At 40.2% G+C, this 26,276-nt stretch overlaps 1 protein-coding gene across 1 annotated transcript in view; it reads left to right on the top strand.

Moving 5' to 3' along the window:
- NYAP2 (neuronal tyrosine-phosphorylated phosphoinositide-3-kinase adaptor 2) overlaps nucleotides 1-26,276 on the top strand; it is a gene marked incomplete at its 3' end in the record, with an annotated part of 132,821 nt that overhangs the window by 72,239 nt on the left and 34,306 nt on the right. The window contains exon 4 of the mRNA XM_083868621.1: nucleotides 9,096-10,193. Coding sequence (XP_083724747.1) covers nucleotides 9,096-10,193 — 1,098 coding nt within the window. The remainder of the gene's footprint in view (nucleotides 1-9,095; nucleotides 10,194-26,276) is intronic.

The raw sequence follows: 26,276 nt of genomic DNA, 5'->3' as shown, positions 1-26,276 counted from the left end.
CTGTGAGCAGTTCTGGCAGTGTTCTGTCCACTTCAGCTGTCATCGTATTCACCCAAAAATGTTCAGTGACAACTTACAGGAACTGCTCCTGCAGGGTCACCTTGTGGCCTCTGGTAAAGGAAAGAGTGCCCCTTGTCACTGAACTCTTGTTCATTGTGGCTCATTTGCTTTCTGATGCTCTTGCTGTGGTGACTCATCTGACCCTGGCTATCAACCTTGTGCTTTGTTTTGAAATGTGAGCTCAGTGGTGGCGGAAGGAGCTGCTGGATGTGTCAGGCAGCTTTGTACAACTGCCTCAAGGAAAGGACTGTACAGAGCACACTGAACTTCTAGGGGAGAGGGGATTACTGGAATCTCTTGGTTCCTTGTGCAGGTGCCAAGGAAGCACAGAACCCTCTGTGGGGCTGCTGTGCCTGTGGACCAGCTGGACACAGCACATCTCATGTTGGAGTCCCCACAAGCTCAGTACCACCTTAGTAGGCCTGCCAGCTTGATTTAATGGGCTGCAATTATTTTAGAAGCTTGCAAACAGATTGTTACTTATATAAGCAAATAATGCATTTGACCTACTTATGTTAGCTGTAAATAGAAGATAGGCATTGCTTAGGATCTGAAAAATGAGGAGTCTCATATCTCTGGATAAATTATTCAAGTCTTTGCATATAGTAATTGCTAGTGTTCTGGTCTGGTTGTTTGTGAACCAAAACAACAAATCAAGTGAGCAAATACAGACTATTTTCCTAGATAAATAAAGTAGGTAAGTTAAACTTACTGTTTCATTTAGTATTTGCTCTTGCTCTAGCTTGATCTCCTTCTTTACCATTTTTCCAGTAAATAATGTTGGAGTCCACTATTTGGGTGTCCTGGTTTCAGAAATCCCCCAGAGCTAGGAAGTCTTGCAGAGATTTATTTCATTCAGTGTCTCTGTGAGCGCTGGGTCAGAGAGCCTGTGTGCTGTAACTTCTCCAAGAAGTTCATGAAAGTTCAGCAAATGATTTCCCACATTGCTGCCCCCAGCTGTCTCAGGCAGTAATCAATAGCAGTGTTGTTCCTGTGAAGGTGGGAGCTGCATTCAGACTGGAGTCTGCCTCTGTTTACAGATAATTGTACAGATTATACATATTATTGACAGATAATACCACAGAGGCCTTCAGTGCCTTTGGGCAGCAGGTAACAGGAATAAGCAACTCAACACTCACTGCTGTCCTTGTGTCCCCTACACACCAAGCTCATGTGATGTAGGTGTCTAGGGCATGTCTTAATGGGACTTCACTCTTCACACACCACCAGGAGCTTCCCTTTCTGGACAGAGGAGAGACCTTCTCTTGCACTTGTAATGCAGCCAATCCATTGGCACAGCCTGTAGAAACTCAGAGCATCACTGTCTTCTGTGTGATAGGCAATAGCTACAGGGGAGCTGCAGAGAGGGAGAAGGGGCAGCTAGTGCAGGGTGACAGCTCCATGAGGACTGCACCACAACAAAAATGCTGATTTGGGGGGTGGGGCTGGCTGGTGTCACCCATTGCTCTCCCTGTGAAAGGCAGTCAGTTTGTAGGGAGCCATAAAAATAGAGCAATGGCAGTTAATTCACAGTAAACCAGCAAACTCTTTCAGGTTTCATTTCAAATCGTGCTATAAATTAGAAAGGCTTTACTGATGATGTTTCTGCTCTGTGGCTGTTTTACTGTTCTGTGCTGTGAACATGCTTAACCCCTCAGTACTCCAGTTCTATATAGATTCCTGCTTGAAAGACACCAACAAATGAGCACATGGACTTTGTAAATTAATTTGTCTGCATGCGTGATTCAGTAGTTCCATTTGTACATTCTTCACTAATGATGCTTGTGATAGAGAAATTTCCATACCAATTGCCTTTCTCTAGAATTCCTTCAGAGTATATAGAGTTACAGAAATTTTTATTGCCACTCTAGCACTGGTTGCAAAACCTGTTTTGCATATTGCAGACTTCAGAATGAACCAGAACTTCAAAAATACTTGTTACATGTGTGGGCAGAATGAGGATCTTTCCCTGGTAATTCTCCCACCTCTCTGTCCTCAGAGCCTCTTCCACTGGAACTTCTATAACTTAAACCCAGAATAATAACTTAATGCCAGAAATCTGGCCCCTTGTATTTATATTAGTTCAAGGATATTTTTCTAGATAGGTACTAAGAGTGTAACCTAAAAGAAATTACAGTGAGATTTCCATTTGCCTTCATTTGCAATCAGCATATCAGTTTTCCTGTAAAAGGAGGATGATTCAAATTGACTATTCTTTCCTTAGTTATCCAAAGTGTTGTTTTTTCTGCCTTACCAGGCCTGTGCCAACTGACAGTAACTTTTAGCCTCAGTGAATAGTACAGAACAGCTTGATTGCAAATAACTTGTAATTATTTCCCAAATATCCTTTTTTTTTTTTTTTTTTTTTTTTTTTCTTTGCCTATTCAATGTTATCTGGAAAAATCAGGGACATAATTACTCATTCTGTAAAAAGACAAGGATGTGAAGTTCCAAATATAGGAGAGCATGAGGCTGGGCATTCAGGAGGAGACAATAATTTTGTAATATTTTGTGAGTTTTTGGAAACCTTCACACTGTAGGAAAGAGTAATTGGCCAGGTGGAGGTACAGAGAAGTGAGAGCTGTGGAGGAGAAAACCTGGAATTCAGTCTGCTCTGGAATCTCTGCACTATGCTGATATTACAAAGGATTTGACATATCCTGGCATCTCTGGCTCTGCCCTTGCCTTGGTGCTGCAGAGCAAAGTCTGGCAGCACCTGCAGGGCTGGGAGGAGGCTCTGGCAGCAAGGCACTGGTGCCCTGGGCTGGTTTTGTGAGCCCCAGGAAGGTGTAACAACCCTGGCATATGCAGAGTGTAAAAGGCTGTGGTGTTGGGGCTGAGAGTTTAGTTTTGTGGCCCAGATACTCAGCCCTGAGCTGAACCTGGGAGCAGAATGTCTCCAAGCACAGCCTGTCAGCTGCAGTGCTTGGACTGCTGGAACAATGCAGACCTGGATTTAACTGCAGGCCCTGGTTCTGCTCTCTGGTGTACTGATGTGTAATTCTGGAGTATCACCCCCAGAGCCACAAGCTCTCCACCACTTTGAATTAGAGCAGAAATCAATCATTTTAAAAGCCAAAAGAAGTCATAGCCAAAATAAAGGGACCTGAATACTTTTGAGGAGATATCCATAATCATAGCCTTGAGATATAAGAGTAGTATGTCAGTATTATTTTATGACACTGGCTTTTAGTCCTTTCATTTTCAGTATAGTTTTGTCCTCTTTAAATGCCCAAATAATTTCCACTAAGAGCTAATAGATTCATGAAGGGGGAGAAATATGTACTGCTTAAAACCACTGTGCTGAAACCACCCATTTCCTGTTTGAATTAATTAGATGGTCCTTTTATTCCTCCCCTGTGCTTCCCTTCTTTTAGAATATCTTTTAGGAAAGGAGGAGGTAACCTGCAGGGAAGGGCCTTGTGTCCATCAGGACAGTGTTATTTTGAGAGCTAGAATTTTTTCTTGAGAGAAGTACATTCTCTGATGTTACTTCAAACTGTTGGTGATGTTTCAATAATCATTTGCTAAGATGCATCTTTGTGTGTATATTTTATGGCTGTTCACGGTGTAGGAACATTTGCCTTCAAATATTTCTTGGCGAAGAAAAGATGCATTTTCAACACTGCATGTCCCCAATAACTACATTTAATTTTTTTTGTTGTTTTCTACTGTTGCTTTCCAATGATAGGAAGTTCTGTGCAAGTTTTGATATAAACTAATAAATTAAAACCCTTGTGTAAAATACCCTAGAGCCTAACAAGGCAGAAGTGGCATATTGAAAGGTGGCATTAGGAGGTAAGATGATAGGTGAGGCCCTGTGGCCTGTGAAAAGAGATGAATTAAACTCAGGTCTCCTGAGTGCCAATATTTTGCATAGTTCAGATGACTCTGCCTTTTAAAAAATCAGTTTCACTAAGACTATTCAAACTTCATCTACAGAGATAATGAAATCTAACCCAATATAAGCACTGGTGCACAAATGCACTTAAGATCCTGTGCAAGTAACCCCACTGGTGTTAATGAAATGAACTGCTTGTTCATCGTCTTGAGCTTGTACATATATCCACAGGCTCAGTACTACCCTAAAGCTGGATGTTCTCTTTAGAATATTGTGATGAAAATCAGAATCTGTGCATCTGTGATTCAGTATCCAACACATTCAGAGTTTAATTAAAGAAATTCTATTTCCTTTCACTCCTGGAAGCTCTTTTTGATAGAGGTACCCCCTAAAATACAGCAAGATTAAATCCTCCTGCATTTAAAGTCTGATTTTTAAGATTTAAAAAAAAAAAAAAAAAAAATAGGCCCCAAATCATTCCTTCATTGGATCTATAGCCGCTTGTAGAAATTGAAAGGGAATAATTTTCCTGTTTGTGGTTTTATTCTGTTTGTTACAATGAACAGAACAATTCGCTGGATTGGTCTGTGGAATGCAAAAGCTGGAAAATACCCACAGGACAATATAAAATAGCCAAATTAATTTTATTTTTTAGATGTTTTCACTCATTCCTTATACAATGAGCAAATAATAAACAACAATCTAACAACATGTTTTCATATTTCAGTCTCTCCTTAAAGAATAAAAAAATACTTCAACAGGATAATACCAGAAGCATTCTCTGTTTCCAAAATTGACAATGAAACGGAGATTGTCTGGGCATGTTTGAAAGCTATGCATAACCTTTGCACTACAAATATCTCATTTCAAAAATGTCATATTCTCCTTATTCAGTAGGGCTTCCAGGGGGCTATTTTAAGCACTGTGTTTCTTGCTTGGATATGAGACCTGGAGTTACTGGAGCTGCATCTCTTGATTCTCTGAAAGTTTGTTAGAGCCAGACAGTTAATTGGAAGGAGTGTCCTGCTAAACATGGAGAGTTCCTGCCCAGGCACTGAGAACCCTGGACACTTCACTTCTGTTTGCAAGTTTATCAGCTGTGGTGGTTTGGGTGGTTCTGATGCAAACAAGGAGGTGCTGGCACAACATTCAGAGCTCCCACAGCTGGGGCAGCTCCTCTGGGGACAGAGGACCAGGAGCAGGTGCTGAGCATCATCCCCTGAGCACCTCAGACTCCTCACAGGCCTGGGGCTCTTGTGTTTGTGTGTGTCTGTAACAGAAGCACTCACAAGAGCTTTGTGGTGCACTTTGAGATGGGTTTGAGGAAAGCTGCACCTGGTGGGGAAAGAAACAACTCTCTTTGTGCACTTAGCTTTGGATCAGGACTCGTGTGCTCTGATGTAGTGGCAGAGTCTCAACACAAGTTACAGGCAACAGTTTCATCAAGGACATGGTAATTCACGTTGAAAGGCACTTAATTACTCCATGTTTAGAGCAGACACCATGGCAGTATGTGTATCACCAATATGCCAGCGTGGTTTGCTTTTCATAGAAGTTTAAGTTCCCAGCAGGCACCGAATGCTTTTTCTGCCTGATAAATGTCAAGTACTTTCAACAATCTTGCCTGTTCTTCTCTGGAGATTGCCAAATAATTTCCTTTCATTGGGTGTGGGATCTTGCCAGGGCTTCTGCATTTATGCACATCTATCCCTGCCAAATGTTGGTAACACAGGAAGTGCACAAGTACTCCCTGCTCCTTTTGTTAGCCTTGCACAGCTCTGATTAGCTGCAGGATCACTGTTACTTTTCTCTGTTGTCCTGGGCTGGAACAGTAGTTCATAATCCATATTTCATTAACAGGTGTGCTGTAGAGTTCAGCCCTTGCCGTGTTTCAGTGTAGACACCATTGTTAAATAAATGTCAGTGTCTTGCACCATAGCCTTCTTAAAAATAATTCAGTTTGCCTCCTGCAGCTGAGGGAGTTCCTAGTGGGTGTGAACAGTTCCTCTGTTCCTAGTAATTATAAAAAACTTTTTTTGTTATTATCTCTATCCATTTACCTGTGTATTTTCTCTAGGGAGTCTTATAGCAGCAAATGTTCATGCTCTGTGCAGCATATTGGAGGTATATTTTTTATTTGTAAAATATTTAAACAATCTAGTTCAAATTTTTAGTTTGAAAAGTCCAATTTGTCACTAAGGGAAAAAGATCTCAGTAACACACCACCTCCTGGAAATAGATGGTTTAGTAAAATCAACTGCAGCAGAGGAAAAATGCTTTAAATAGCAAATAGAAAGTAAATCACCTTATCATGTTTTACCCTGTCTCATACAGCAAAACTGGGTCATTTGACCTTTTTGTTGATAATGTCACCATGTATTCTAGGCTAATGCTACATATCATGCAATGGCAGATGAGGCTCTGTGTGTCATTGTGGTACTTCATTTCAACCCATGCAAAAAGACAAGGCTGGGTGGCAGAATGTCAATCGTTTTGCCTTGACATTTCTCATTTCCTTGTTTGCAATATAATAACCTGTGGATGTTTTATATGGGAACTCCAACGCCCAAGGACAGGTTTAGACCACGTAACAGAACCTCTTCAGCTGGGTAAAAATTGTGAAAATGGAATGAGGGAAGAGAAAAAAAATGTTTTTTCTAAACATTTAAAAACACAGCACTTTCAATCACTTTTGGTTGGTTTTAGAAAAAATATCAGTTAACATTAGCCTTGAATGACCACAGCACAAGAGTAACTCAGCTTTTGATTATTTTGTCCATCATTAACATCCATCCAGATAAAGATATCAAAGAGTGGGGTTGTGGCTGTAAGACAGAGCACATTCTCAGCATGACACCTGTGGCACAGAAGATGTAAAAGGCAGCACTGGGAACAGGGATCTGAGGAAGCAGAGGAGCAGGAAATGTTCCTTTCTCAGGTATCCATTAGTGATGGCAGCGTGATGCACAGGGAACTGAAGACTGTGAGAAGCACGTGTTTACAAAATACAGGATTTTCAAATGTAGCTGAAGTAGGGTTCAGGTCATGTACAACATCTTCACAAATGATCAGGCAGTTTGTGCCAGTTTCATTGGCTGTGTCTTCATTTTAATGACAGCAATATGAATAAGATTGCTTTTGACAGGGTTATAAATCAGATTAACAGAGATTGGAGAGAGGACCGAGATCAAGTTTATGCTAGTAGACTATACAAAAACATAATATACAAATAAGACACTAAACAGAAATGAAATAGTGATTTAGCTGGAAACAGGCAAGAAAAATCTGCTAGTATTGTCAAATACATCACAAGTAATATTTTCTGCAAAGCCCAAATGATTCTGGTAGCCTACATCTTATTCCCAAAAGTCTAGCCTAATACATTCAAGAAAATTAATTTGGGTTAATTAAAAAGACAAATTTAAAATGCATTAGAATATATCCACATAGTGAAAAACTATCAAGCTACCAAACACTCTTATCTGTGGTAGCTTTTGCATGTCCCCAGCCTGCTGCAAAGTGGAACACATTAATTGGAACCATCATGAAAGTATAATATAATTTTTGAGTCTTTTTTTTTCCCCCCTTTTAATTCGGGAAAGATTCCTTTTGCTTTTTGCTTTGTTGTACCTTAGTTAAGTGTTAAGCTAAAACAAATGCTGTTAGCAAAGAGTAGTCTCATTACTTTGTATATGTACACTTTCACAGCTCCTTATTCCTGATCAAAACTTGTTTATCATCTGCCTTTACTGCTACACCTGTGGGAATTGAACAGAAGTTATTTAGCAGATCAAAGCAGGAGTGTGACAAAGTGATAACACTGTTTGAATCCTCCTCTGATAGTGGCCAAACCACGTTAGTAAAGTGCTTTAATACGGGTGTCTTCCAGCTCTGAGCCAGCATCCTCCCAGACTCAAAATGCTGTCTTTGAGCTGGCAGAGCTGTCACTGTCACACTGTCTCACTGCTGGCTTTAGGAATATGTTTGCAGCTGTTTCTAGAAGGGAGGTTTCAACTCCACGAGTGCTGCCTGCCTGCTTTAGCATCAGACATTTGCTGGCTGTTTGCTGATGGGTCCGCAGAAGGTGTCTGGAAATTTCTCTACCATTCTAACCTGTCCACTAGTTTAGTTCTTTGTTTGTTTGTTTGTTTGTTTGTTTGTACTGGGGAACTTACCAATGAGGTATCAATTACCTTCTAGAAATATGAGCTAGGTTTAGCGTATGTGATAAATTTTCTTTCTGAACAAGTTTGTTGAGTCTGCTTAGGATAAAAACTGACTTCACTTAAACATTTAATGAGGCATTTTATTAACCCTAACATTTAATTAGATGTTTTATTAGCTCTTTATGCAAAGTGAACAAAATGCAATTTGCATGGGTTTCTTTATTGTTTAAGTCATAAATTATAATCTCCAAGAAACCCTTGACCTCTCATTTCAAATGAATTTCATCACAATGTTTTGATTTATAATTTCAAAGACAAGGTTTCTATAAATAACCAGTGTGGAAAGGATCCAAATCTGTGAGATACTTTGTTATTCCTTGACTTCACAGAAATCTTGTGAAAAGATTCACGAGATTCTAACAATAGAACAGAGTCCAGATAAATCACTAGGATTATCTCAACAGCAGATTTTACAGTTTGTGTATGACTATTTTCCTTCTCAGTTAGTGCTGAGACGATTGTTGTGCTTTATGCAAAAAGTTACTATAAATAAAAAGGTCTTGATTCATCACTTTGTCACTGCAGTTACCTCACTGTCATTCCAGTATGACTGTCCAGGACCTTAACTGTTCTCTTGGAGCCAAAAGGAGTTCACTTTGATATTCAGTGTTATGTCACTGGCAACTCTATGGGTCTTTAAAATCCTACAGTGATATTTGAAAAGCATAATATTTAAAAATGGAAAGTCCCCTGTCCCAAAGAGTTTGGGAAAGAACAGATGTCTCGGAGGAAGGGAAGTGCTCACTAGTTACTTAATCCTGGAGTGTCAGAGCATTCTGGGGGAAGTCTAGGAGAGTTTTGAATTGAGTGTTATTTTTATATTGCTCTATTGATGTAATACCAGAGAAAACCAGCAACAAGCTGGTCTCAGGAAATCCATTCCAGAATTATGACACTGTAACGCGACCCTATGGTTGACAAGGCATGTTACAGGCTTCTGACTAGTTTATGTTCTATTCTGTTTTCAGTGTCAGCCAAACCAAGACCTCACAGTGATGAGTACACAAAGAAGATTCCACCTCCTAAGCCGAAACGAAACCCAAACACTCAGCTAAGCACATCTTTTGATGAAACCTACATCAAAAAGCATGGCCCTATGAAGACCACCCTCACTAGGGATGCCTCGCTCTCGCAGGTCAGCAGTCCTGCTCCAGACACAGAGGAGGAAGAGCCTGTTTATATTGAAATGGTTGGGAATATTCTCAGAGACTTCAAAAAAGACGAGGATGACCAAAGCGAAGCGGTCTATGAGGAGATGAAATACCCTATATTTGATGACGTAGGCCAAGATTCAAAATGTCAATGTGAATATGACCATCACACCTGTTCTTCTCAGTGTGCTACTCCCACAGTGCCTGACCTAGATTTCACCAAGTCTTCAGTGCCATCTACTCCCAAGGGCTTGCTTTGTGACATACCCCCACCATTTCCAAATCTGCTTTCCCACAGACCTCCACTGCTGGTGTTCCCACCAGCACCAGTGCAGTGTTCCCCGAATTCTGACGAGTCTCCTCTAACTCCACTAGAGGTCACAAAGCTCCCCGTCTTAGAAAACGTGTCTTACATCAAACAGCAAGCTGGAGCTTCTCCATCTTCACTGCCACCTCACACACCAGGCCATCAAAAACTGGAGAAAGACCAGACAGTATCTCATGGAACTAGCACCCCTGGGCACACCTCCTCACCTCCTCATCCTTCTACATTATACAGAACACAGTCTCCACACGGTTATCCTAAAAGTCACTCTGCCTCACCTTCTCCTGTCAGTATGGGTAGGTCTCTTACCCCCTTAAGCCTCAAAAGACCTCCACCTTATGACTCTGTACATTCAGGAAGTCTCTCAAGAAGCTCTCCATCAGTGCCTCATTCTACAGCCAGAAACACATTGCAAGAAGGAGGAAAGATGGTCAGTGTCTCAGTCAGCACCTATGGGTCGTCATCTCAGAGCAGTTCCCGTTCTCGGACACCCACCAGTCCTCTGGAGGAACTAACCAGCCTCTTCACCTCAGGAAGAAGTCTCCTGAGGAAATCCTCCAGTGGCAGAAGATCTAAGGAACCTGCAGAAAGTAAGTCCTTGATGTAATTTTTCCTCATCTTTGTATAATAATATCTGCTACTGCACTTTACTAAATCAAAATGCTTGCAAAAATTTAAATAACTCAGAGTTCTGAATTCCTTATAGAAATTTCTTGTAATGAAAAGAAAAATTATTATTGCTAAAATTTCTCTAGTCTTCATATTGTTATATTTCTTATATTGTTATATATTTAAGGTTTTTAAGTATGCATACTGCACTTTGAAGTATGATTCATGGCTTGGTCTTGCAAAAAGAGTCAGTTCTCACTAATTTTTTCACAGCTGTAAATGTTCCATGTGAGGTTGGGATCTTCTCACCTTGTCACATCCTTCCTTTCTTGATGGATGCTAAGACAGTAAGCAGCTTGTAGCAAAATAAGCAAACAGTAGCTGTTAAAAGGTAATTTGCAAAGATCCACTGATCACCCTTAACTTGGACAGAAATCCTGGAAAATATGATGGCAACCAGAGATACCAGCTTAGCCTTGGTTCAGCCTGGAGCAAAGATTAAGATGGATGCTCTTGAAGGGTTTTTCCAACCAAAATGATTCTGTGATTCTCTGTAAACCATTCCTCTCCTTCCATGCTGTGCCATGGAATATCTCTTTCAGCTGGACTGGTGTGACTGGTTGGAAGGTTGTGCTGTGAATTGATCTGAAAACCAACATAACCTATAATGCACATAACCTATAAACCCACACAGGAAGAAAGGCACAGAAGGAGGCTATGCAGGAAAACCTGAAGCCAATATTGACTTGTCTTATGCTGTGTTGTAAAATCAATGTTCCATATGCATTCAGGTTTACACCATGTACACCATGTACTTCTGAGCTAGTGAAATATGGAAACTCCTTTTGAAATCAACAGTCACATGTGTGAAAGCAGAGGCTGGCACCAGTATTTCTGTTGCAAAAATGTTCCTGTTCAGTGGGTGTCCTGCAGTGGATGGTCGTTCTTACACCTCCTGTCTCAGTGCAAAGCAGACTCGGGATGGTTTCTCCTCCACTTCTGTAAAATCTGTTTATGACTTTGAACTGTTGACACCTGCCTAATGAAAAAGCTGTCTTTGGAGAGAAGCTGATCTCATATTTGTGTACATACAATATTATGGCTATTGATAGCTCTAACATATTCAGTATGGTATGATAAATTGCACTGGTTTATACCTGATAAAAGCATGCTCTGGTTTCCAGGCTACTGTATCACCACAGAAGGGAAGTGAATTCCACACAGTATTTCTGGTTGTGTTTGTGCCACTGTTATGTCACTCACTGCAGTGTGGTCACAGCCCTTTGGGGCATGCTCAGGGTGCTCAGCAGGACACCTCTTCTGGGTTTCCAGGACAGAGTTGTCTGCCTTGCACCTCTGCGGCTGAGTGAGGATATGCCTGTGTATAAGAATGGAGAAGCTTGGTGGCAATGGGTTAGGCTGGCCTACAACTCATCCCTCCTGACTCATTGGCTCCACTTCTCCAGCCTCAATATTATTATTTATCTCTGTGCACATCAGGAATAACTACTCTTCAGTCAGAAGGTGAAGGTGAGAATAGACTTAGCAAGATGCAGAGAATACTATTGGGTGCAGCAGTTTGCTTGATTCGCCTTTAGTATTTTCATGGCCTGTAGTCATTAATCCTGTTTTAGGAAAGTCTCAGCTCCATGATTCAGGAGGGTTTCATTAATTGATTGCAGTAGTAAAACTACAGCAACACCGGATTTGTGTGCTGGATGGAAGCAAGTTTGTGTCTAAAAGGCAAGATGATTCTTGTAATTGGGAACAATTATGAGGGATGTGATGTGACATTTATAAATAATTTTAGCGGAGTGCTAGGGAGATTTTGGAAGGTAATACTGAACATTGTTAAATATGCTTCTTATTCATAAGTGAGCAGAAATCCTCTATAATCCCATGCTACACCATGGAGGAGAGGTTTGTACTCCCACCAGTGTAAGCAGGTTTGGAACCTGGAGAAATTCCTGCCATGAATACTGCAAGTTCTGGGAAATTCCAGCATATCTGTGCTGCTGTCTTATACCTATCTCCAGAATATGTTTGCTGTATTCTACATGACTGATATTGAATGCAAAACTTTCAAAGACCCATTCACTGGTAAATTTAAACTAAATCTTGCCCTGCAGATCTGTGCCAAGAACAGCCTTGTTGGCCTCTCAAGGAGCACTTTCTTTAAGAGGAGAAATGTGCTCCTTATTGGCCACAAACGGTAAGAACAGGAGAGAGATGAAATTGAAATTGTGTTCATTTACTTAAGAAAAACACATTCATGTTATAAATAGACACCAGTGGTGTAGAGACTCTGGAGAGCAGCTTTGTTGAGTAAATGAACAGGCTGCCCATCTAATCTGATTGTAATTTGTCTGGTATTTACAGTATGGTTTAATCCTGAGGGATTACTGCCCTGAGCAAGAATCAGGTTTGTGTTCAGATAGTGCAGAGGTAGAAGACACCCTAAGATTTATAGAAAACACATACAGGCCTGGCATTTTACGTCTTTCAATTCTACATTAAAATGATCCACCACAAAGAATCTCAGTTGGGAGATTTGAACATGACATTTGACCAGAGTGCCACATTTACATGTCATGATTTACATGGTGATAGACAGGGGAGGCTGGGCTACTCATCTGATATGTTAAAGAAACCTTGATCCTGCAAATCACTCTGGAAGCCTGAGGCAACCACACCATCCTGGGTTGTTTGTTTGAAGCAGTGGGAGAGCAAATGCAGAGTGGGACTAACTGGGACTGCCTTGTCAGGGAAATTTGTTCTCAGCATTCAGAAAAATTTCCATAATCTAGAGGAAAATAAACATACAGAAAAGAAGGTATATGACTCTTACAAAGTCATGCTAGGAAATTAAGAATGTTTGTTTCTAAAATATAAAATTATTCTGACCACATCTCAAGCCACTTTCTCATTGAACTCTCCAAGACTGTGCCCCCTGTGACTTGTCTGAAGTCTTCTCTACCATATGCAAGTCTGAAAAAAAGAGCATACTAACTTTTATGTTCAGCTGAGTCTATTTGGAAAATATTTCAGCAGTTACGGAGATAATTGTCTCATCTTTATGGTTACTGCAACTGAGACTGTGGAAATTTAGCATCTAAGTCCAAACTCCAAATGTATTTGCTGGCTTTTAATTTGTGTTATTTTTGAATGGATTTTTTGGGTGTTTTTTGGTAGAGGTTTTCTTGGTATGGTTTTTGGGGGTTTTTTTTGGTGGTTTTGAGTGGGGTTTTTTTTGTGGGGGAGGGGGTTTGGTTGTTTTTGTTGGGGTGTTTTTTGGGTGTTTGTTTGTTTGTTTGTTTGTGTTTGTTTTTGTTTTTGTTTTTGTTTTTTGAGGAGATGGGACTGCACAAAAATTATTTCTAGTTAAAAGCTTTAGTATACAAGTAAATTTGCCCTTTTAGCCTTTCTGTATTATTTTCTTCACTTTTCTGCCACTTTTTCCATTTTTATCCCTGTCCATTTTATTTCTTTGGGGTTCATTTGTGTTATTGAGAAACTGGAATAAATCAGTGGGACTAAGGAGTCTGACACCTCAGGGCCACATTTTCTGAAGTAAGGCCACTCCATCATCTGTGTGGAACCACAGTGTCCCTTTGTTGTCGCTGTGCACAGAGTGTCTGTGTCACCTGTGTCCTTCAGTAAAGAGGAGGGAGAGGAAAGGAATGCTCTGAAGCTTTTCTGGAGCTCTGTTTGCTGTTTCTGTCATTTCTGCACCATAGAAACACACTGTACTCCATGAGGAGGTAGCACTGGAGTCATGTGCCTGAAGGCATCCCCACATCCCACAGAGAAGAACAGAGGCTGCTGTGCACCTGCACTGCACTGCCTTTCAGGCTGTGTGTGTGGCTCCAAGGCTTGCTTTGTGAGGGAGTCCTGTAAATCCTTGTCAGGACCAGCCTTTCTTTCTGTGTATTGATTGTTTCCATTTGTTGAGACTTCTGTTTCCTCACAGTTTCCTGGGAACTTCATACCAGTTTCGAGCGATTACTGCAAACATTCTCCCTAAGGATCTGCAAAAGAGAGCAGTGACCTCAGCTGTGTGCTCTGACTCTGCACACAGGTGTGAGGTCAAACAAGTGATGCACAGCAGCTCAGGTTTTTGTTTTCCTAAGCTGCTTTGCAGGGCTTCAGAGCTGCGTTGGCATTTGCCTACAGAGTTTTACTCCTCAGCTTCTAGTCACATAAAGGGAGGAAATTTGTGAACGTGCTACTTTGAAAACTCAGTTATAGTGATTGAAAATTGGAATAATTATTAACATTTCCTGTTCCTGGCTGGTACTGAATTAAGAATCTAAACATATCAAATAGTGTAAGGAAAGGGGGAGGGGATGCTGAAGTAGTTCAGTTGTTAAAAGGAGTTTAGGCTGATTTCAGGCAGCTGAGACTTAGAGTAGAAATTTGTTTTCCTCCATTTTTTTTATACTGCTGCTTTCCAGGATACTAGAAATCCCAGGGAAGTATTGGATGTCCCATCCCTGGCAGGGTCCAAGGCCAGATTGGATGGGGCCCTGATCAACCTGATCTAGTGAATGGCATCCCTGCCTGTGCCAGGGAGATTGAAGCTAGATGATTTTTAAGGTCCCTTCTAGTTCAGGTCATTTTATATTCCTCAGTCAGCTTTGTTAGATTGAACAGTGTGATGGAGAACAGAGTTTGGGAGATGCATCAAGTGAAAATTCATCCCGTGTGGGCCCATTTAACCTCTATGTTTGTGCATTAAGTCCAGAATGAGGGGCATAGGGCAGGATTTCAGCTGATGTATTTCTAACAGAATTAGAATGAGAAGTGTTGGCCTAAGGAGGGTGGGATTGGGATGGTGTTGTGCACATAGCTTCTCATTTGTGTACCTGCCCAGCCTCTGTTGTCCTGAACAGGAAAAACTTGCCTGCAAGATGAGGCTGTCCATAAAAACCATTGTAGATACTTCATTACATCCATTGATCAACTACTGCACAGCTGAGTCAGCATTAGAGACTAAAATTTGAGTGCCTACCTGATTTCTAACCTCTAGGTTAATATCTTTTCCATACTTTTATCTAAAGGGATGTCAACCTAATTCTCTGTCCCTTTTCGTGCATTATAGCAATTGATTCTATGCAGTATGAATGTTGTATTCAGTCTAATGAGATAGCTACAGCATTTCAGTTATTCCTGAACCTTTGAGCCAGAGATGTACTGATTTCTCCATCACTGAAAAAGCATCCATTTCTCTAATAGTAAGCTTTTGTAATCTGATGAGCCGTGATATGTGTGGGATTAAATGAGGTGATCAAAACAGTCACATCTCATTTGACAGTCCTGAAAGTAGGTCTGAAAGCAAACACTTAGTGGGAGCAGGGGAAAGTGCCAGAGGAAAAGGTAAAAAGAACAGCAGCTTTGAAGAGAATGACACTCGTCCACCCCTGGAAGGATATGATCTTGCCACAGTTAATTCCATTTAGTCAAACCCCAAGAGGGGATTGCTACATCTATTCCAGTCTACCAAGACATCAGCAAGCCAAGGAGTAGCAGCATCAGAAATACTTCCTGCAGGTGCTCACTCGTAAGTGCATATTTGGAGCAAGAAATGTGGACACCTTCACCCACAAAAGTCATGATCTGTCAGACTCACGTGGGTCTCTACAGCTCTGTCCTCCCCCAGGGGAGGGGTCTGTTGGGGGCTGTGCCATGCTGTGGGACAGCACTGAAAATGCCTGAAGTGTACACATGGGGATGACCAGATGTGGTCAGCATCCTTCAGGAGCCAAATTTCTGAGAAAAAACAAGATTCACTTTGCAGTTCAGTGGTCTTGAATGCTGCTTCAGCCATGCCTGCTGTTGTCCTTCCACAGTAGTCCTTAGATCCCTAGCAAAGGAAGGTGTCCACTGGACTAAGTATTTTGGGCTTGATCAGCTAATCCGGCCAGCTGGAGACTCTTGTTGAAGCTGACATGTGTTCCCCAGTTAGCAGTCACAGACAATAATTGGAAAAAAAAAAATCATAATGTGTCAGTAAGGTCTTTCAGCCAAGCCCACAAAAGGCAGGAAAACATAGTTTCACCTGGGCTTGTTTATTCTAAAGGGGAAGCAGTGAGCTGCAAAGCAAAGGTCCAAAGGGGAAACGTGTGGAAGCACCTATTGCAGCCCTGTGGCACCTTGCACATCCCAGCAGGGCAATTCCATGCCACACCTCCACCATCACTGCCCCAATTTGCATTGCAGGCCAGTAATTCCATTCTTTCTCAGCACCAAGGGTAATGTCAGGTTTAAGAACTTGTTTCTAATGGATAAATCAATGGACACCTGTTCCTTGATTGAAATGCATGCTGTGTTTATTGTCTTGCTGCTTTCACACAAAAGTGACCATGGCCATTTTAAGGGCATTTAGTCATTCAAGTCATTAATGGTGGGATGTTCCTCCATGCTTAGGATGAAGGAATGTTTTTTGTTAGATGCAGTTATTAAAACACAAAACAAGCATTTTGAGATGATATGCAGTGCTTTTGCTAATTGGTACCATGGCATTGTCTCCTCTTCTAATTCAGCAATTTAGGCTCATCAGGAAATCAGGCCCTCCCGGGATTCTGAGGGTATGCAGAAGCATTCAAGAAGACATAATTTCATAAATAATTGCTCAGGTTTTTCTGGAAACAGCTGCTGTCTCTGATTGATGTATACAGATTTATTTATTCCTTCTGTTTATATTACTTGACTGCTTGATAAAATTTCTTTTTCTGAAATAAACTTGTAAGGGGTAAAAAAGAAAAGATAAAGCTATTCTCTCTCTGTTATATTTCAAGTAAAAATATGGTTTCAGATAAAGAAATAATAAAGACATTCTCTTTATGATTAATGTACAGTAAGATGTGAGATGGCTGAAAGTTGTTAAAAATAGAGGGTGAAAAATGTCTTAAATTCACTTACTGGCACCCAGTTCACTATATGGTAAATAAGCAAAGGAACATGTGCTGCACTTAAGGACATGGATAATGATAATAGGTTCTCAGTTTTAAGTGCCATTGATTTTCCCCACTCCCCTGAACAGAGCTTTCTAAGCCAGAGAAATATCTTGACCTTTAGACCAAATCCTCAACACTTATAAATCACTGCTTTTTATTTGAAATCAGGAGAGGTACTCCAGTTTATACCATCTGTGTCTCTGGCTTCAAGAAAATAAATGTGTCCTTTGTGACTAGAACAGCTTGTATTCAAAATGGTGCAGTGATACAGCAGGATGCTGAACTGGAGAGTTTATTGCCTTTCTGTTTCAAGCAGGACCACACAATTTATGACCAACTTATGGGTGCTCAATCTTAATGGCAAGAAATACTTAATCTGGTGGTGTTTTCCATGACCATATATTGGCTTCAAAAAAACTGCTAAATACATTTTCTTAAAATTTCCCACTGTGGTTTTTTCAGGGGATGTGGTGTCAGTGTAAGGTATCAGGTCCTATTGTGAAAGAACTAAGGAAAAAAAAGAGGATAGGAGTGGAAGTAGTTTGATTTAATAGAATGGTGCAGGGTTATTTATGTTTCCTTCACTCAGGAAGTTGGCACAGACACATCGGATGAAGCTGGCTGGGCTGGCAGGGCCAGGGGCTTGAGAGCAGAAGCTGCCAGCTCTTTCAGAACTTTTCTTTGTAACCTGGAAATGCATCTTTTTCTGAATTGAGTCAGATTTTCTTTGCATTAGGATTCAAGTGCATTTTTGTTTGTTAAGTCCTACTAGTAAAATTAGAGATTAGTAGTAGGAAGGTCTGTGTTTATTGTTAAGTACAGTGTTCATAAAGCACTTTGAACCACATTTGACCTTTTCCACGGGAAGTGTATAGAGATGGTATGTAAGACTCTTTGCGTAAGCCAAATCACAGGGAAGGAGATCCCCATGTTGTTTAGGAAAAGTAATCAAAACCACACAGACCACACCACCACCACCACCAAACCAAGGACTGAGAACTTTGGGATGGTGAAATATTGCACAAGTTTCAAACAGAGCATATCATAACAGTTTCCTCAAAATTAATCATGAGTGAAAAAAAGTTTTGCAAACAAAACTTTCATTTTTTTTTTCTTCAATCTGCATCATAGCTAGAGGAGCTGCTTGAGATCGCTGTTAAATTAAACACTTTTGCACACCAGCTTATGATCTGAAAACTGATTCAAGGATTTCTTGAGCCACTGTTATTGCATCTTTACAAGGGAAAAGATTTAATTAAATGCCTTATCTGTTCTTACAGTGACACAGCTGTAGAACCTCTGTGATTTAAGAGGAGATGGTGGGAACTTTGTGGGGAGTAAAGGGTGCAACAAAGTTTATTCCCTCACTTCCAAAATCCCATCTCTCTGACTGCTATTTCTCACCTTTATATTTCTTAAAATGTTTTTACCTTACTGATCTGTGTACCAAACACTGGCAATATCTTGGGCTGAGTGGTTCATATATCCATTTTTAAAGGACACACTTTTTTTGGCATGACTGAATTGGTTCCTGCCTGAATAAGCTCATTTTTTAAACCCCATCATTAAAGACTCAATACAAAGGTCCCTGAGGATATACTTCAGGGGATCCCATTATAAATTATGACAGGAGGGTCCTCTGTTTGTCCTAGGCTGCTGTTCCTTACAAAACCACTCTGTACTTTGGCTTCTAGAATGTTGCAGTGAATAATATAAACACTGAGTGGTGAATGAATGCATGATATGCTGCACATTTTTGTCAGTGTATTGTCTAATCTACCCACAGAATCACTGAGGCTGGAAAAGACCTTCAAGATGGGGTTCAACCTTTGGCCAAACACCACCTTGCTAAACAAACTACAGACTGTCATTTCCTGAACCCTTCCAGGGATGGTGACTCTATCACTTCTCTGGGCACTCTGTTCCAATGCCTGACAATGCTCTCAGTGAAGAAGTTCTTCTGATGTCCATCCTGAAGTTCCCCTGGTCCAGTTTGAGGCCATTTCCTCATTTGCTTTCATTAGTTGCCTGGGAGAAGAGATAATATTCTGATAAAGAGTCTTGGGTTCTTAATGGAGGAAAGGTGCTTCCCCTGAAATTTTCTCTGAACCTTCCAAGACTCTATCAGTAATAAGAAAAATCTAAGTGTTAAAAATTGTTTTATTTAGGTTATACATGTAAATGATTCAAATATCAAAGTATGAAATTTCTGGGGTGTACAAACTTGCTGGGTATAGATAAGGTGAAAAGCACAGGAACACTGAGGAAATAATTGTGAGGATAATCATGTATATTAAAAAATCAGGTTCCTTTACATTCAATTTGATGTGAAGGTTCACATTCTTTTCACTGCTCTGAACAGAATTATCCATCCCTAATAATTATTTTATTGTTAAAACAGTAACATGCAATTAGCACTTTATCTGGCACTTAAGACTGAGTAAGGAGAACCATTGTTCTTGTAACTACTCATCTGAAAGAGAGAAGCTGTGTGTTTAATTTTACTGAAGATGGCAATTACTTTATTTTTGTGTGTGCATTTGAATTCATGACTCAAAAAGTACCTTCTTCCAGGAAATCTGTAGCTAATTTACTGCTCCAGCAATGTTTGTGTAATTTGTATGTAGTTTGCATGTGCTGTGACACAGAGAGTGAGCCTTGCGCCAACCACAGTAGCTGCTCTGCACACTTGTGGAGGCAATAATAGTAAGGCCCTGCAAGCACAGACATCAGCCAGAGCTGTTACAAGACCATCTGCAATTCTACTTACTTCCTCAATATCGGAAGTCTGTGCTGGCACAGCTTCACAGTTGCTTTTCTAGCAAGAATAAAACCAGTTCGCAAAATGAAACCTCTAATTAGAAAGTGGGGAGGGCCTAAAAGAATTAATTCTGTTAAAAGGCATAGAAAGCATGAATGACAGAAAGGTTTCATCTTGTAACGGGGAGGAATCTTGTGGATTCTTGGGATCCTGACCTAGAGCTAGGCACAGAGGCTGCACAGCAACACTAGGTGCTTGTGCCTGGCTCTGTAAAAGAGAGCAAAATTCAGATGAGGTCAGTGTCAGGAAGTGTCAGGATTCTCTTTTACAGGTAACATACTGGCTAAAAGGAGAGCTGTGCACTTGGCACAATGTGTGTTCTAATAATGAAAGGCAAATTTTCTAATTCATTAATGAAGCCAATAAAGAGAAATGCATTAATAAGAATGTTTTTCATACGGCTAGTTAAACCATAGGCAAAATAGCCAGGAAAGAATTAATTTTCACTTCAACTTTGAAACTGATATTTTTTATGTGCACATACAGAAGGGATGGTTTCTGTCCCCAGTTTCCACAATCCATATCCTTTACTCTATCTTCAATTTCTGACTCACATTTACTACTGAATCTGGATAAAAACATACTCTTTAAAAGAAATTAAAGTGTTCAGAAAATGGAAAAACCTTACATCCAAACTCCCGAAAGAGTTCAAAGGCTGGTTTTCAGCAGAAAACTTGACAAAAGAGTGTTGACAAGTTTAATATAGTCAGGACTTCCATGAAAGATTGATGTTTTTGAAGTGAAGCTTTGAAACATAAGGTCATGAACTTTCTACAAAAACATTTTTCTTGAAATGTCTCTGTAGTTCAGCTCTTTTGGCTCACTCTTGCCTTATGATTTCTTGCCATATTGTGCTGGGGTGTGTGCAGGACCCATCAAACCACTGTGTCTTCTTTCAAAAATCAAGAGTGTATTTTAAGAACCTGAATAACAGAATGAGTGAGAGGTGAAATGAATGAGGCTGAGAAGGAAAGCCTTTAAGTAAGAGCAGGTGCCATCCCTTCAAATCAAATCCCAGGTAACAGTTGGGCCACCTTTAGAGAGACTGATTTCCACAGTTCCATTATGGGTTTCATTAACAGTGTTTTCTTTGATCATTATAGAGTTTGGGGTGGGCATGGCAGTCTGTGCAATGCATGTTGCTAATTAGTCCAAGGCTAATGGCAGTGAAACCAAAGTTTCACAAGCCTGCCACACTCAGAGTTTTCAGGCTAGGCTTCTTCCTTCTACTTACATCCTATCTGCTGCAGTCTTAGACCTTGTTCATACCCACCTACGGGTATGAAATGTATGTGCACACATTTAGTTTTTTAATTAAAAGCACAGCCTGGATTATCAGCAGATCTGTGTGCACAAACTGTTTAAAAGAAATGTTTTCAGCTCCCTATGATCAGCTATTCATATGAATCAGCATGGCTGGCTAGCCCCAGCTAATAACTGCTGGAAGGAAAACCCTTGCTCTGTTGAAGTCAGTAACAGAATTCCCTTTGACTTGCTGTAATTAGGTTTTTGCCCAAAAAGGCACCAGAAGACACAGGCTTCTCTTAGGGTTTGTCTAAGTGCAGGTCACCAATTTCCAGCACTCCAAGGTCTGAAAGGAAAATGATAAAAAAAGAAACATGCAATGAATGTCAGATAATAAAGTGTTCTGCTTAATTATGTAATTGTGACTAGTCTGAATTAAGTAGAAAACTTGTTAATATGCTGCCATTTGATGTAATATTGAGAGTCCCAGGACAATGGTTTTATTAGCTTTAGTAGTACATCTGTACAGTGCATATCTTCCAGATGTGGCCTCTTTGTTCAGATGGTGGGGCTATGATGTGATTTGCAGCAGAATACGCACACTTCAAAGATCAAGCCAGAGTGAATAATTAAGAAATAATGATGGCCCTGTTGGAAACAGGTGATTGTCATCACTTATGTAATATATGCCAAAATATGATTATCTTGGATCAATCATAGAATCATAGAATTAAGAGTGGAACAGACCTCTAAGATCATTGGTTACAACTGTCAGCCCAGCAGCACCACCATGTTCAACATTAAATCATGTCCTCAAGTGCCGTATCTGCAGATTTTTGAACACTTCCAGGGATGGAAAATGTCTCTCCTCATTTAATTGTAAAAATAGGTTTTCCTTTATTTCAATCAATTTTCCTCTTACCATAGGACATCAAATAATGTTGAATATGTCTTACAATGGTGAAATTTTAAAACTTGGTCTTTTAAGGGACTAATGCTACTAGCTGAAGTTTATTGAAACTTAAAGAGTTCTATTCTATTTTTCAAGCAGATCATAACTTATATAATTTTCATTGACTATTTTTGTTCTAAAGCATTGATTGATAGATCTGTGATATAAATCTTTTGCTATAAATCTATCCCTTCTTTTATGAGTCTTCAGCTAGTTGTATTGTGGCTTTTTTTTTTTTTCCTGTCTTGTTTTAATAACCAGGATTGCACACTTAGCAGGTTTGGGACAGCTACAGAAAATCAACTAAATGCATTTTCTTCAGCAATCCCTCTTCTCCTCCCTTGGCTGTCTGTAGCAGGCCAATGTGATCTCCTCTGGATTTCACCACATAAAACAAAACAAGCCCTACACTGCTCATAGGAATGTGCTCTGTGAGCACCAAGAAGCAGTTCAGCCGTGTCTTCCCTAAATGTTGGATGGTTTGTGAGAATTTCAGGCTTCCTATTGATTTTGCATGGAACTAGGTCAGAGCTGCTTTTAATTGAACAAGCTGGCTGCTGCAACTCTCACTTAACTGTAAAAAAAGGGATATTAAAAATTGATATGCAAAGCAAACTTCTGCTTAATTAGCAAGTGGATGAAGTCAGAATAGACAAACCACTATAGTTAATAAAGATGAGGATATGGGTTTCACTGACAGTATAATACGCTCTTTTTTTTTTTCTTTTTTTTTTTTTTTTTAATGGTTGAAACAGTGAGCATTATCCATGTTTCTTGTGTGTGGTATTAATAGGTAGTTATTTTTCTTTGGGAAAGATTGGGATAAATTTACAACTGTGCAGATCAGACAAAGCACCACACATCAGGAAATCCATTAAATCCTCTAATGTTTAAATGTGCAGTAAAGGTAAATAAAAAGCCCCAGACAGAAGAAACTGTGGGATTCTCTAAAGGGCTCAGTGTTGCTCTGCATGCTGTGCTGTGGGCAGGGTCAGTCAGACGGGCACAGGCTGCCGTGGTGCCAGCAGTGGCACAAGGGACCCTGGTCAGCAGTGCCTGGGGCATGGCTCAGGTAGCACTGACCATCGCACACACGTGCTGGCTGCAGTCTCATCCTGCATCTGCACTCCTCCAGCCGTGCCCTTGGGGTGCTCTGTGCTCCTGCTCCCTCAGCCAGGGCCATGCCTGCCCTGCAGCCACACAAGGTGAGCTCTGATATGTTGAGGCTGGAGAGGATCAGTTCTGGTTCACATCTGAACCCCATCCTGAATGACTTTGCTTTGCACCTGTTTGTGAGTGCTGAATTTTAGACCATTTGCTTCCCCCAGTATGTCAGTTCTGCCTAGAGTGATATATTATTTATTTAGGTTCATAACAAACACAAAGAAAAAAAAAGGAATAAATTAATAATATATGGATTAGCTTATACATTTCAGCTCACAGCTGAGAGAGACAGCAGAGAGCAATCCTCATTTTTAGTTCCTTAAGACAATTGCTTTTCATTCTTCCCCCAAAACCCAAGCAGTAATAAAGGCTCTGCCATTTATCACAGCATTGCACTAAGAAGCCACCTGGACCTGAAATTAATTTGTGTTTAAGAGCAGGGTGGCAGATTGGCCACAGAGTTATACTCATTTGAATGATAACTTTTGAGGTAAGATGTTTTCTGTAGCTGTAATTTCAGTTTTCTTGGGTCCAAGTTACAACTGACTCAATTTGTTTCTCACCTCCTTCAGCATTCCCAGGTTTTCTAGTACCATAGCTCATGTGCCAGCCTTGCCTAGTCACAGCTGTTAGGGGATCTTTCCTAGAGGGGAGATTGTACATGCCAATTACTTGTGAAATATAGCCATCTTATATTTTAAATGGAAAAGTCTGAGATTCAGGTGAAGGAAATAAGAAAAAATCATATCTTTCTCATATCATTCAAATCTCAAATATTGAAATACAATGATGGCTGAAAGTGCTTGAAACATTTGAGTGCCTTTTATAGCAGTTTAACCAACTGTGACCATAAATATTTAAAGCAGTGAATTATTTCTTGAAATTTACATTTTTATGTACCACTTTGGTGGAAGAAATATTGAATAATAAAGATGCTTTCCATAAAAATTTCAGCTTTTCAAAAAGTAGCACTTGACTGTGAAAAGATTTTCTGGTGGCCACCATATGATTCAGTGAGCTCCCAGCATAGTACTGAGCTTTGATATTTTCTGCCTCCAAATTAAGGTTTGCAGATACTTTTACCTTTCAGTTGTGTGTCTGTATACATGGATATATCTGACTGGCAAGAGTTTCTGTTTTCAGGATAGGATCAATAGGGATAAAGTGGCCACTTAAATCCTGCTGTAGCTTTTATAAAGGGTTACTCTGTTTAAAATGTCCTGGTTTGCTTTCCAGTGGATGATGAGATCCCCACCCCACAGGTAACCAGAGCCAGCAGCTACAGGCATGTTCTGCTCTCTGCCAATGCCTTGTGCAGGAGCCAAAACGTGGAGCAGGGAATGTGCTCTTATGAGACACAATATTCTGTGCCACTTAGCCTGCTCTGTATTTATTACAGGGAGTAGTTGACCAGATCAAAATGTCCAAGTGGCTGGGACAGTCAACAAATGTGCCAGTGATGGGCTGAGACCTGGCAGGGGAGCATTCTGCATTTCTGGAGCTGTCCTGGGCACATTGGAACTGAAGTGCTCTTTCAGTCAACCAAGAAGTAGCAGAGTGATTTTTTTATTTTTTTTTTTTTAATTGGGTTGGAGTATGTTTCCCATTGACATTTATTAAAGAAGCTGAAATTATTCTAAAATTCTCCCAAAACATTTGAGTAAAAGTGAGATAATAATTTTCTTTTTCATTTTTTTCTGTATTCACAAGTGATATGGAAAGCAATATTACAGAAAACTACATAAAACACTGACATGTTGTTTTCTGTCTGTGTATCATTGTTACTGATAATGATCACCAAATAATAATGATTCAGGCCCTGTGATGGGTTACATGACATTATAATCTGTTTCAATCTGCTTTTCATTTTTAGGATATATTACTTCTCAGATAAACTGTGAACTGAAAATCCCCAAGAAAGGATAGTGGAATGTAAATTTACAGAGTCTAGACAGCCAGCTGAAAACTGATTTTCTACACCTTATAAAGAACCAGGCTATAAACCAAATCTTTATTTAGTCTGAATAGTTCCACAATTTCCAGCTGGTTGCAGAGAACTGCTGTGCTTTGATTCAGCTGACAATAAAACTAAGAATGCACAAATCTTTTTTATCAGGCAACAAGTACAAATGCTTCTCTCTTAAGTAAACTGAAGTGGATAAATCCTTAGCTACACACTCAGCCAGAGCGTTTCCACTGTGACAAGGGCTGACTGCATGTGTGTGAAATTTCAAGGGGTGGTGTTCAAGTAGTGTCAATGAGGCACACACAGAGAAGGTTTTCACTAAGGTAGTCACAGCATTCCCAGGAGCAGCTGGATGACATAGTAAATTAATTCTATTGAATAATGCATTAATTTGGTAGGGCACTTGTAGGGCCCAATTCTTACTTTTTAAAAACACATTCTAGTCTTCTGGCTTTCTCTTCATTTTGCTGTGAAGAATAAACTGCAATCTTGACACCATCCTGTACTAGTGGAAAAGAGGATTGTGTGCATTTTCAAAGCATTTTGAAACTTTGTTTTTATCTTTCCTTTTCCCAGATAAGTAGTATCTTAAAGATGTGAATGTTATTGGTGTGAAGAAAAAAATCCCGTATGATTACATGCATCTGTTATGTGAAAAAACACATCAGTATTTTCGATAGCTCGATGCTGTCAACTGAAACAGTTCAAATCCTGATAATAATTTGGGCTCTCCCTCTCTTGGCACAGCTCTTTGTATTAGCAGGTCTCTCTGTGCAGTCACAGACAGATCTGTGTCACAGACATCTCGTAGCAAGGGTCCCTGAAAGGCAGATGTCATGTTATATTGATACAGACTGTTATTCAACCTTGTACCCTGCTGGGGTTACCAACTAGGAAAAACAAACACTTTGGATTTTCACTGCAGTGTCTTTTTGCACACACTAAAGTAGGTAAGTGACC

This window comes from Zosterops lateralis (genome assembly GCF_965231275.1).
Source record: "Zosterops lateralis genome assembly, chromosome: 10".
Classification (NCBI taxonomy): Eukaryota; Metazoa; Chordata; class Aves; order Passeriformes; family Zosteropidae; genus Zosterops; species Zosterops lateralis.
This window is presented reverse-complemented; position numbering and strand designations above follow the sequence as displayed.